The following is a 13,782-nucleotide window of genomic DNA, read 5'->3' as shown; positions in this document are numbered from 1 at the left end:
ATAAAATTGTTAGCTAAATATTTTCCCATAATAAAGAAATAAAAGTATTTTTTTTTAAAAATTTTAATTTATAAATTTTTGTTTATCTTTATTATTTAGCCCAATTATGTATAAAAAATCCTCGGACATTTTTTTTTTGCTCTTTTCCCATTTTTTCTATACAAATTCAATGTTGAAAATGGGGAAAGGGAAAAACCTACCGCGGATTTTTTATTCATAATTGGACTGATTGCCTTTGCTTTGATTCGTTTGTAGTTGATTCGTCGTAAACATTCATACAATATTTCCAATTCATTTTTAAAATACAACTATGAAATTACTCTAATTTTGATGCGCTAGAAATGTTACACACAAATTACTTGGCATCGCCGGTAAGGCCCAACTTCTTTTTCAATGATTCGGGCATTTCTGGTGGTGGTGGTCTGGGCATGCGCAAGTATACTTTGACAGCATCATAGATGAACCATTGGGCGGCAGTCAAGGTACCAATCATAACAATTCTGGGCACTAGACCGCCCCACAAGCCTTAAAGCAAACACAAATTTAAAAATAAGCATTACATTTTAATTAAAAATCAATCCAACTTACCAGCCCAACCCAGTTGTTTGGCGACATCAAAGGCTGAAGCACCCTTAGCTTGATTCAATTTAGATACAACAGTATCGGCTGGATGTGAAACAATAGCACAGAAAACACCAGCAATATAACCAGCAGCAAAGGTAGTCATCAACTGTTCACCTTTAGTGCATTCTTGGCGAGGCTTAGGTACAACATACCTTAAAAAATTACAAAACTCTTGTGGTAAAAACGCTTATGAAATGATAATAACAGAAATAAATCTTACTGGTATAACAATTCCAAAGTTCTTTCAAAGCAAGCAAACTTCATCATGGTATAGGGAATTTGACGCATCCACAAGGGCACCAAACCCTTATAGAAGGCGCCAAGACCTTCTTGTGCCGACATCTTGGGCAAAGCTTCTCTCAAGGTATTAGCGAAACCGGGTGTAGTTTGAATCTTTACCTTAGCTGCCTCCATAGGAGCCAAAGCGATATCAGCAAAGAATTCAGCCGAAGCTGAGGCTGCCAAGTATAAACCGGTTCTGTATAGATAGGAATTCTCTTCACCAATAGCATCCGAATATATAACTTTGAATACTTCATAAAGACCGAATTTACATAAACCTTGCATGGAATAGCCGAAGAAGGTGGGTGCCCAACCCCTCGACAGACCCGTAACACCATCTTCTTTCAAGGTAATACGGAAGCCAGTGAAAACACTCTTGTATTTGGCAGGATCGACTTGGAGACGACACTTCACTAAATCCAATGGCACGACCATGGTATGGGTACTACCACAAGAAATGATGCCACCCAAACCACATAAAGCGAAATACATAGTTGAACCAAATTCACAGGAATCTAAGACAAGGCATTAAAAATATGTAATTGCGCATGATATAACAGAATTTGAATGAAAAAATATACCTCCTGAAGCAGCTGCAGCAGCTTGGATATCATGGTGCTTTGTCAATTGACCATTTTCCAAAGCTGGTTCACAGCTGGCTGTGGTAAAGGGTTTTTTGAACGGTGAGTTCTGAGCAGCCTCTATTAAAGAAGTGAACAACATCTTGTTGGGCTAGCTGTAAAAAAAAACAAATGAACATAAATCATAATAATTTAGATACAAAGGAAAAGCCCCAAATAGAACCTAGAATCTCAACCACCCAAAACAATTCTAACCATCCTAAATATATCGATAACTATAAGCAAATCCAATTTTATTATCGATAATCGAATTTTGTTCAAAGAAATTAATCAAACACGTTTGGTAGTTCAAGTTCAAGAGTCTATTAGACAATTACGTCAATGATCACGATCATTTTAGGCCTATTAGGCACAAGCAGTAAGCAAATGTAAATTTATTGAGGTTATGTTGAATTGTAATCTGCCAAAAATGATGTAACTTTTATCTCAATGCAATTTTTCACTGAAGGTCATTAACACTTTACAAATACTATGTTGCTTTCAAAGATAATCAATTACGACACCCGATAGATCAAAAGATTTCTAATGCAATTATAAGATTCAAACAATAATTTTGTTTACTTTAAATTGGAAACCAAACAGTTACTTTTTTGAAATAATTTAATGATTACGATTATGAAATTTCCTTGGTTTACGATTTTTCCTCTAATATCTAAGGAATTTTTTGTTTTGTTAATCGTGTCGTGATCTTGTGATCAAATAGTTGATATTTTGACAATTTTTATTGACAATAATGGCGTTGCATTTTTCTCCTTATGCTGATTCAATGTATATTACATAACAAAATAATTATTAAATATTAAACATAACGTTATATTTTTACTTTTATAGCCCTTGATTATTTGAAACTACTATTTTTGTTTTAAATAATTAATTTTTACATATTTTTTAAACTCACTTTTATAGCAAATGTTACAATTAAAATGTAATTTTTTTTCTGAATATCTAACGAAATTTATCTTAATTTAGAATAAATTTCGTTTTAATATTATTTCTCAGCGTATGTTACGCTTTCGTTAAACACCCAACAACTGAAATGATTTGAAAATATTTCAACTAAAATTCGACTGAGAATTTCGCCAACAAAATTTATTTCAATACTAAATTTCTAATTATTAAAAGAGAAAACAATTGCATACAGTTTTCTTTTGTATGCATGCAATCTCAGAGTGCAGTGCAGAAAAGTTTATGCGTGAGTTTTATGTAATTTTAAAAATAAATATTCATTAACATCGTCAAGACTGACGAATGAAGGCCAATTGGTTTGAAGAAATTGTTTGAGGGAAGAGATTTTCTGTTGCATTAAAGAGATTTTGTAATAAAAACACCATTTCTAGAAAAATGTTTAAACTTGCAGAACATTTGTTTTAAAAACTACATAATTTGCAAAAAAAAACATAATCGATAACAATTTTAAAAGAAAATTTAGCGATAACAAAATTTCTAAAGAAAATTTATCGATAACATACAATTTCAAAAGAAAATGTATCGATAACATAAAATTCCTATACTAAATTTATCGATTACATAAAAAGTTCAAAGAAAATTTATCGATAACATAAAATTTCTAGAAAAAAAATTCATCGATAACCAAAAATGTATAGAAAAAATTTATCGATTTCCAAAATTTCCAAAGGAAAATGAATCGTTTACAAAATTTTTAAAGAAAATTTATCGATAATATATAATATATAAGTTAAGAAAATTTATCAATAACATTCAATTTCTAAAGAAAATTTTTCAATAACCAAAAATTTATCGATAACATAAAATTTCGAAAGAAAATTTATCGATAACCAAAAATTTCCAGAAAAAATTTATCGATAATATAAAATTTTGATAGAAATTTTATCGATAACACAAAATGTCTATAGAAAATTTATCGATAACACAAAATTTCTATAGAAAATTTATCGATAACACAAAATTTCTATAGAAAATTTATCGATAACATTAAGTTTCATCACAAAATTTATCGATAACATTAAATATCTTTAAAATATTTATCGATTACATAAAAAGTCGAAAGAAAATTGATCGATAACATATAAGTTATGAAGAAAATGTATCGATAAAATGTAAATTCAATATGAAAGTTATCGATAACATCAAAATTCTAGAGAAAATTTATCGATAAAAAAGTTCCAGAGAAAATTGATCCATAAATTTCCAAGGAAAATTTATCGATAATTTCAAGTTTTGATATAAAATTTATCGATTACATAAAATTGCAATAGAAAACTTATCTATAATTTCAAATGTTGATATAAAATATATCGATAACTTAGAAAATTCTATAGAAAATTTATCGATTACATAAAATATCTTTAGAAAATTTATCGAACAGAGATTTTCTATAGAAAATTTGTCGTAAACAAATATTTTTTTGAAAAATTTAGAGATAAAAAAATCGATAGAAAACTTATTGATAATTAATTTAAAATTTTGATAGAAAAACATAAAATTTCTATAAAAAAATTTATCGATAACATAAAATTTCAATAGACAATTTATCGATAACATAATAACATTAACTTTTAGTAGAAAATTTATCGATAAAATATCTTTGGAAAATAACATTAAATTTCTATAGGAAATTTAGTGATACCACATCTGTACTTCATGCTACATAATCCAGGCATGAACGTCAGTCAACGTAATTCCACACTCTAAGGTGCCGTAAGTTTGCCGCTCAAATTCACCCTCATCTCTGAAAGCAGAAATGTCTCTCTTAATCTGCTTCTGCTTCTGTCAATGTCCTTGTCAGTCACGTCCTTCTCTCCATCCTCATTCGTTTCTTTTAAAAGTGGATAAATTTTTGATCCCACCAGTTTGCTCGTAAATATCGATGACGGCATGCGTGGACTGAGAAATGTTTCCAAAAACTTTCCTAAACGAGCTACTAAAATATATTTCTATTAAGATGTGCAACCCCTAATCAATCACAGATAATTCTTTAAATGTAAATGAAAATCAAACAAATTGTTGTATTTTTTTATAAATATTCAATTTTGTTGTGGTTTTTGTTGTTGTAGTTAATCTTTATTTATTAGACTTAATTATAATCGTAGTAGTATACAAAAGTGTAATTTTGTTTATTCTTTTGATTTTTCCTTTATAAAACATTAATACTTGGAAATAAGTACTTAAAGATTTTTTGTATTCTTTTTTCAACGAAAGATGAAAATAAAATTAAAGTAATTTTGCTGCAAAATATAGTATATAAAAAAATATAATAATACTCACATGAAATAATTCAAATTGAACTTAATATAATTATGCATTTAAATGCAATGTTCTTTTCTCTATTAAACAATATTTCTTTCATAAATATTTTTCTTCACTTCAATAGTTTAACTATTGCAAATAATTGATGGAAAACACATTTCTTCTTAAACTTAACTGAACTTAAAAACTAATATTGGCAATCAAATGAAGGTGGAATTACTTTTTAGTTTGTTGTTTTGTTTTTTTGTCGGTTTAACTTAAATCTTTAGAAAACAACTCGTATATAATATGTATGTATGTATAAAAAATTCTTAATCTCTTTAATTTATTTCAAATTATGGCTATGATTCGGAAGTTTCCATGTGTCTGTGTACTGTAACAGGTGCTAGTATTAGATGAGTGGCGCCTGCAACATTTGTAGCATCATCGTTGTGATGATGATGATGCAAAGGAATTGTTGTTTGTTCATAAACCCTACTGGGCGATTGATATTTTTTGGGAGATGTTAAGTTATAACGCGAATCCTTCGAGGGAAAACTATTGTAATGTGATTGTTGTTGTTGCCTATTGGTTGGCGACGATATGGATGTTGATATGGACATCGTATCTGATTTACTGTGTCTTTTATCATTTAATAATAAGGGCTCGGCCAATGTAAAACACTGATGATCGGAAGAATCTTCATGTGGTGTCATGGTGGAATAACCATGATCGGATTCTCCATTTGGAGGACGTCTATAGCTGCTGCCCGTACTCATGTGGTAGGGTGATATATCGGCCGCATTCATAAGATTTCGTTGAGCTGCAGCATGATCGTATCCACCAGCATTCGGTCCACCGGGAGGATCATCATGAGCCTGACAGTCATCGAAATTAAAACGTGACAAAGGAAGACCATAATTTTCTTCTTGCATTGAGTCCATATAAAATTGCTCCTGCGAAGACGTATCGACGCTTTGACGATAACAGTAGATGGCAAATCCTATGACTATAGCTAAGACTATAATGGCACCGCCAACAGGACCAAAAGCGGAATAAGTGCTGGGCTTTTGCGAGGGGTTATATCCATGTGCTGCTAGTAGGTCTGCATCATCTAAATCGCCATAAGGCGAAAGGCCAGCTAAGACACCTAGAAAAATATGTTGATAGAATTATTTTGTTGTTAATTTGTTAATCTTCTATAGAAATTTTATGTTATCGAAAAATTTTCCAGAGAAGTTTTAAGCTATCGATACATTTTCTATAGAAATTTTATGTTATCGAAAAATTTTAAGTTATCGATACATTTTCTGTAGAAATTTTATGTTATCGATAAATTTTCTTTGAAAATTTTATGTTATCGATAAATTTTCTTTGGAAATTTTATGTTATCGATAAATTTTCTTTGGAAATTTTATGTTATCGATAAATTTTCTATGGAAATTTTATGTTATCGATAAATTTTCTTTGGAAATTTTATGTTATCGATAAATTTTCTTTGGAAATTTTATGTTATCGATAAATTTTCTTTGGAAATTTTATGTTATCGATAAATTTTCTTTGGAAATTTTATGTTATCGATAAATTTTCTATAGAAATTTTATGTTATCGATAAATTTTCTATAGAAATTTTATGTTATCGATAAATTTTCTATAGAAATTTTATATTATCGATAAATTTTCTATAGAAATTTTATATTATCGATAAATTTTCTATAGAAATTTTATATTATCGATAAATTTTCTATAGAAATTTTATGTTATCGATAAATTTTCTATAGAAATTTTATGTTATTTTTTTATTTATAATCCAAAGTCTTCTAAAACGTAATTGTACTCATCAAAACTCACCATTAAAACAGGCTGACTGGGCACTACAAAATGCAGCCGCAAATCCATTACCATCCACATCCTGTTGACACCACTCACAACCCATTACAGCCAAACATTCTCTCTGCGTACCATACACATCACAATTTATATTCACACAGGAGGCCAACAAAACATTTTCCTGCTGCAACAAAATCTGTGGCTCAGCCATGTAAGGCTCATAAGGAGGTTCACAGTAATCATATTGATATGTTATATTCAAATACGACAAATGTTCTTTGCTCGAATTGTCATCTTCCTCCTCCAATGTTTGCATCAAAGGCATGGGACATTCACAGGGGCACTCACAATCAGACTGATCCATGCGCTTACAATTCAAACACTGACGATCTATGGTACTGCAGGGACAAAATGCACCACCATCACAGGTGGAGTTGAGCACAGCAGCGAATATATTGCTGCCTTTAAGTAAAGCTATGGCGTATTTGGTTCTTTCGCCATGCACCACATTGGTTAAAATCTCATTTAGCGAGGTATTAAACACATAATAACGTTGCAGTGTACGATTTTGATAGTTGGCACAGGCCAATTTACGCACCAGGTTCTTATGATTCAAAATATCATTGGCCAAATATGACTCTTTATGAGTCAAATGTTCATGAGGCCTTCTTTGATTTTTTATGCTGGACTTTGGCTCCATCATGGAAGGATGTGCTATCAGATAACCCTCATTTTCAAAGAGCAGACACTTGATATTGTGCATTTGACACAGGGGAGTGGAATCTAAAATAATTTTGTAGAAATAGGCATAGGGCAAATCTAAAGCCACTATGGCCACTGGCTGGTCACGTTCTATGGAATGTAAAGCATTTGATTTTCCCTCAAATATGGTATGGGCAATGGTTATAATATAACCAGAACCAGCGGCATCCAAATAAGGTTCTGTGGTTATTATTTTACCGGGATGCTGTATGGCCTTACGATACCAGGGTCTTTGTGAGGGATCATAGTTGTTGTTAAGCAAACAGCCGGGGAAAACCTGCAATACGCCATTGACCGAGGCAATATAGCGGCGTATTATGTAGTTCTTTAAAGAACCTCTAGCATCCTGGTGTCGCTTTTTCAAATGTTGCATGGCATTGTACAAAGCATTCACTTCTTGCCTGATTTGAGGTCTAAGGCCAGGATTTGCCAGCAAACCGGTGGTGTCTTTTAAATAAGCCATTATACTTTCCACCGTATGCAATTGTGATTGGGCCGAACTCATGCGATTATTGTGTAGGAATGTAAACGGCGACTCAAAGGCTAGAGAGCTTAAAAACAAAGTGGCCGCATCCAGGGTGGCTATTTGCCGAAAATAACGACAAAGATTAGTTGAATCTCTAGCTGGCAATAAGTCCAAACGATGATACATTAAATCTATGCTGGTATAATACTCCTCATAGTCTTCTGCTTGGTGATGGTAAAGGGGAATATTGTTTTTTGAAGAAAAATGTTTTAGAGTCAAGGGCAAAGGTGCTGGCAAGGCGGCTGTAACATGTTTTGTTTCTTTATTGGAGTTTGTAGAGTTGGTAGTGTCTTCATATTTCCTAGTATTGACCATGCACAATATGTAAATACCCAATATATTATGCCATTGATAGGATCGCAGATATTTTTCGCGTTTACCATTTTTAGTAAAAAATATAGAGGTTGAAACATTACCATTTTCCTCGTTTAAAATTTTCTGTCTGATGGCTGAAAATTCGGTGGAGTTTTCCAAATATTGTATGTCTACCGGAAAGGGGGTTTGATTTTGTGTAAATGGCCTAGGAAAGGCTGGGTGGGCTAGAGTATTGCCATCGGCTTCGATAAGAAAAGCATAGGAATACTCATTTTTACTGTTCATAGAAAATTGCTGTTGCTGCTGTTGATAACTAATGATGTCCTCTATCAAATCGGACAAATATAAATCGACACCAACCACACCAAATGGCAATACAGCATGGGTAATGGATACTATAGAATCTATTAAGGAAATAAGAGTTAAATATGAGCTTAATTTTAATGTGTAGGGAAAAATTTACCTCTACTATTGGCTTCCACTATGGGTGTATGCACCTGCCAGGTCTTTTGTATATGAGGCTCTTGGAAATCTTTGGCAAATATTGCTGTGGCTGCTTGTATTATCACATCCTGTTGGGTTTTTGTCAGCATAAACAGTTTGCCCGTCAAAATGTGTTCGGGTTTATACCAATCCTTGATGTCTATATCATATTTGGTATAGTTTTGTGAGGATATTTCAGTTAGAAATTGTTTTTCATACATAATGCGTTTTTCATCTGAAAGAAAGGTTTTTTTAGACTTCATATTTCGTTATTTAAAGGTATCTAACACACTTACCCAATACCACACCACAAGCATTTATAATAATTGGTTTTTGCAATGACCTTTGACCCTTGGCCATTACATTCAAAACATGCCTAGAATCGGAGAAATTTATCAATAATCCTCGTGTTATGTACACAAATTCTATGGGATTCTGTGAATTTAACAAACTGGCATTTTGCAATCTTGATATCATACGAAATGAGTATTCGAATCCCAACGAGTGATTGGTCAAAGCCCTGCTCAATGTCAAACTATTTATATAATTCAAAATTTCCTCTTTGCGTTCACGTGTTGTGGGATACAGACCATTGGCCGCATCATAAGAGGAGGCATCCAATAACAGCATATTTTCTATTTCATCGGAAACACACACCAACGAAATCAAGTCATTGGGCGACAGTAATTGTAAAATATTTGATATGTATGTTTTGGCCAATTCCAACAGCTCTCCACTCATGGCCGAACCCACATCCAACAGCAAAAACACATATTTACTTTGTATGGCCGAGGTGTAGAGATAACGAAAATGCAAATCATTGTAGAATTTCATATAGGAATCGCTGGCATCATCACTGCGTGATAAAAAATATATATGTTTTATATGATTGCCCAAATATTTGGGATTATTGTTTTGAAATTTCTCCATATTCCAGGGTGTTTTGAGTTCATTTTTCAGCAAGGATAGTTTTAAGGTTTTGATTTTCTCTTTTATATAGGCATTGGCCTCCAAAGTTAATTCGTTATTCTCATTGAGCAAAGAGGTGTCTATAAAGTTGCGTATGGGTCGGGGATAATCAGTCTTATCATAATTAAGTATTTGTATTTGTTGTTTATTGTAACTCTCGGTGGCCGTGGCAAAGCTAGAAGAGTCTGTTTCATAGCAGGACTGTATGAAAGTGTTTAGATATAAAGGTTTTATGTGGGGACTTAAAGGTTTTTCGATATCATTCAATTCCATATCAAACTCTGGTTCCACCTCACCCTCCTCTTCGTCCTCCTCATCTAGATCTTCTTCATATTCGGCGGTGAATTGCATTATTTGTGTAATATTGGTTTGAAAATAATCTCTTAGATCCTGGACTATATGTAAAGCCTTTTCCAATTTCAAAGCCAAACGTTTGCTAAAATATAGTAAATCCTGCTGCATTTTTACATCCAAAGAAATATCTGCAGATTTCTCAGTGGTTAAGGAATGATTTCTACTAAATGCCAATGAAGCGGAAGAGGAAAAATGCATAGAATCGAAAATTTCCTTTAAAGAAAGAATATGGGTTAAAATATTTGTTCATAAATATTAATTTTGTTTATTACCTGTATTTTGGCCACTCTCATTTCCACATTTCTCATATTTTTTAAACGTTCATCGATATTCCTCAGCAATTGTCTGACATTCTGTTGACTATTGTAATTGCTAAAGAAAGCATTTGCGGGCGTCTGTAAAAACTGCGTGTTTACCACGGCCCCCGGGCCAGCACTGTTAGCCACTTGGGTTATTATGCTAGCTGGCAGCAATTCTATGGTGGCATTATTATATTGTAAAGGCACTTTCTGTTTAACAATATTTACGGCTGGTATATTAAGGGCTGACACTTTGGGCTCTCCAGCCACCACCCTAATAGATTCATCATGTTCTGGTGATGGTCTTTGTGGATAGAGTGTATTAGTAGTTTGTGTTAAAGGAACATTAGTTTGTTGCTGTAGTATATTATTATTCGCATTAGTGTTTTGATAAGCCATACAAGTGTTGAGGGCTAGGAATGCCAACCACACACATGATTGGCAGCTAAAGGACGTTATCAGCATATTATGGTTTTCACATTTATAGTTATTTGCAAGGAAAATTCTGTAATTAAAATTGAAATAGATTAGAACTAAATAAAATTATGTTAAAGTTATTGCTGTTTTACTAAGCAAATGTTTGATATTAAATAAAACATTTACACAGTTGTTTGTTTTATAAATTTCTATACTAAATGCAATTGCTAATTAAATTTCTTTGCAAATATATTTCAAAATTTCGCATGTGTCAAACTGTCTGTTGCTTTTTTGAAGAATACTACTTAATCAGGGAGTGCCAGCCGGCAGCTGTAGACGTTTTTTGCACGTTAAAAATAGATATAATTAAAAGATTTGTAATTTGTATTCAACATTTAACAATTTTCTATGAATATTTTACAAAAATCTAAACAAATTGAAAGAATATTATGCAATTTCTCATCGTGAAATCTGTAATCATTTATAGGTATTACACGTGGGCTTGAAAAGTTATATTAATAGAAAGAAAATTTAGTGTAAATTATAAAACATTTGAAATTTTACAATAAAAATGTTTTTAGAGCATATTTTACACCAGTGAACGGTTAACATAGACATAAGGGACAAAAATTAATGGATTATTTACCTATAAACAACATGAAAGTCAACGAAGTTCATACAAATTATCATAAAAGAGACAAAAATCACAATCAATAGCTGATCAGATTACAACAGAGATAGAAAGTTCATTATATGAGGCTATCAGTGCAAAAGTGGTGTAAGCCAAACTTTTTATTTAGTGGTATATTTAACTTACACCACTTTAGCAACATTACTTTGTTATATGTATTATGCTCTGTGTAAAAATGATTTTTTCAGCTCCACTTGGTTTTGAATATCAAAAGCTAGCTTACCCTACTTTGTAATGTAAGGACTGTATGTAGCACCAGAATAGTAACCAAAAAAATTGTGGGTTACACCACTTTTGCGCTGATGGTCTCAAATAGGTATAAGTTGAATTTATTCTAGTTTGTGTATTTTTCATACAAAAATATGTAGGTTTTTAATAGATTTCTTGCCAAAGGAACCTATGTAAATAATTTGAAAACTGATTGCTTTATAATAATTTTTGAACCAGATACTTCATTTACTTCCTACATTCTTTATTAAAATCCAAAACCAATAAATTTAAAAAAAAATAAATAATTTTCTTTCGATTTATCCCAACCCAGTCTAAAAATTCCTTCTGTGGGTGTTTATTTTGCAGCCAGCAAAAACCAACAACAACAACAAACAAAAAAGTAAAATGCACATCAAAGTAAAAATTATCTGTTTTTTATATTTTTTCTTTATTTTTGTTTCTTTCAAAAAATTGTAGTTGTTTTGCCTTATCTATATATATAAAAGAGTAACGTTACTGACTGACTGACTGACTGACTGACTGACTGATTCATCATCGCACAGCCCAAACGGCTGAAGCTAGAATCACGAAATTTTAACTGTGGGTTCCTCCCTCCCCAAAACGATCCGATAAGAAGGGATTTTTGGAAATTCGAACGTTTAGGGGGTAAAAAAGGGTAAAAACGGGTAAATTCGGTAACCTTATATCTTCAAAACTAATAAAGATACAAAAAAACTTAAAATAGCATGTTACTCCATTTAAAAAATAAGCTGACAGGTGTTTCGTACTTTTTGGAAATTCGAAACTTTTAGGGGAGAAAACGGGTAAAAACTGTATTTTGGTACTTTTTTTGCACCCTATGTATCTTTTAAACCAATAAACATAGAAACAAATTTTAAATCGTATTCTTTAATTAACAAAAAATAAAAAATATAAGTTTGGTACTTTTTGGAAATTCGAACCTTTAAGGGATAAAAATTGTGTTAATTTTTGGTACTTTTTCATAAAATATGTTTTTCTATAATTTGACATAGACATACGAATATTTTATTATGAGCTCCCACCACGTTACAGAAATTTATTTGAATAAAATTGTACCACCTCAATGGGGATAAAAAAGGTACCAAAAAGGGGATAAAATCGGAAAAATACATTATATTTGAAATTATTAAGCCAATTTTGATAATTTTTTTTAACGTTGGTTCCTGGATTCATACAAAAATTAACTAACAGGGTGTTATTTGGAACTCGAGTACCAAGGTGTATATTGGGCCAAATCCGGGTAAACAGTTTGGTACTTTTTTAAAACATATTTATTCTTGGGCACATTAACACAGATTTTAATATTTGTATACATGCCTGTAGCATAAACAATTTTGGCAAAATGGAATATTTTTAAATTTCAAACTGTTCAAGTAAGAAAAGGGAAATTGGTACTTTTCTCCTAATGGTACTTTTTTAAAATTTTAAATTATTTCAGTTATCGACATTAAAGTTAGCTGATATGTATTTGAGTGAAGTTAGTGTTATGAATAGGGTATAATATTTAGGTACCAAAATGTGTGAACTGTACTATAGGTACTTTTTTGTTCATCTAATGGTACTTTTTTGAAATTTCTATAATAATGGACTTAGAAACATGAAATTAAACATATATGGTCCTAAGTGAGAGAGAATTCTAGGGGGAGACTTTTTGGTACTTTTTCTTTATTGGAATGGTACTTTTTGTAATTTCTTCACCAATGAACCTAGAAACATGAAATAAAGCTTATATGGAACCGAGTGAGTGGGAAACCACAAGTGTGGGTTTTTTGGTACTTTTTCTATATTATAATGGTACTTTTTTGAATTTTCTATAACTATGGACTTAGAAACATGAAATTAAGCATATATGGTCATAAGTGAGTGAGAATTCTAGGGGGAGACTTTTTGGTACTTTTTCTTTATTCTAATGGTACTTTTTGAATTTTCTATAACTATGGACTTAGAAACATGAAATTAAGTATATATGGCCCTACGTAAGTGATAATTCTAGGGGGAGACTTTTTGGTACTTTTTCTTTATTCGAATGGTACTTTTTGTAATTTCTTCACCAATGAACCTAGAAACATGAAATAAAGCTTATATGGAACCGAGTGAGTGGGAAACCACAAGTGTGGGCTTTTTGGTCCT

General features: G+C 31.7%; 2 protein-coding genes across 2 annotated transcripts; both read right to left on the bottom strand.

The window, feature by feature from the left end:
• Positions 1-62: 62 nt before the first annotated feature.
• On the bottom strand, positions 63-2,598 carry Mpcp1 (Mitochondrial phosphate carrier protein 1). The gene is made up of 5 exons (XM_065511308.1): positions 2,446-2,598; positions 1,488-1,642; positions 845-1,421; positions 589-776; positions 63-525 (listed from the first exon to the last, which is right to left on the bottom strand). Exons 2-5 carry the CDS (start codon positions 1,627-1,629, stop codon positions 356-358), a joined length of 1,077 nt encoding a protein of 358 aa, XP_065367380.1. The 5' UTR covers positions 1,630-1,642; positions 2,446-2,598; the 3' UTR covers positions 63-355.
• Positions 2,599-4,995: 2,397 nt separating this feature from the next.
• On the bottom strand, positions 4,996-10,790 carry LOC135959842 (VWFA and cache domain-containing protein CG16868). The gene is made up of 5 exons (XM_065510937.1): positions 10,266-10,790; positions 8,967-10,206; positions 8,651-8,905; positions 6,606-8,591; positions 4,996-5,904 (listed from the first exon to the last, which is right to left on the bottom strand). Exons 1-5 carry the CDS (start codon positions 10,755-10,757, stop codon positions 5,117-5,119), a joined length of 4,761 nt encoding a protein of 1,586 aa, XP_065367009.1. The 5' UTR covers positions 10,758-10,790; the 3' UTR covers positions 4,996-5,116.
• Positions 10,791-13,782: the final 2,992 nt, after the last annotated feature.

The sequence above is a fragment of the Calliphora vicina genome, chromosome 5, assembly GCF_958450345.1.
Source record: "Calliphora vicina chromosome 5, idCalVici1.1, whole genome shotgun sequence".
In the NCBI taxonomy this organism is placed as follows: domain Eukaryota; kingdom Metazoa; phylum Arthropoda; class Insecta; order Diptera; family Calliphoridae; genus Calliphora; species Calliphora vicina.
Note: the sequence above shows the minus strand (reverse complement) of the source record. Positions and strands in the feature narration are given on the sequence as shown.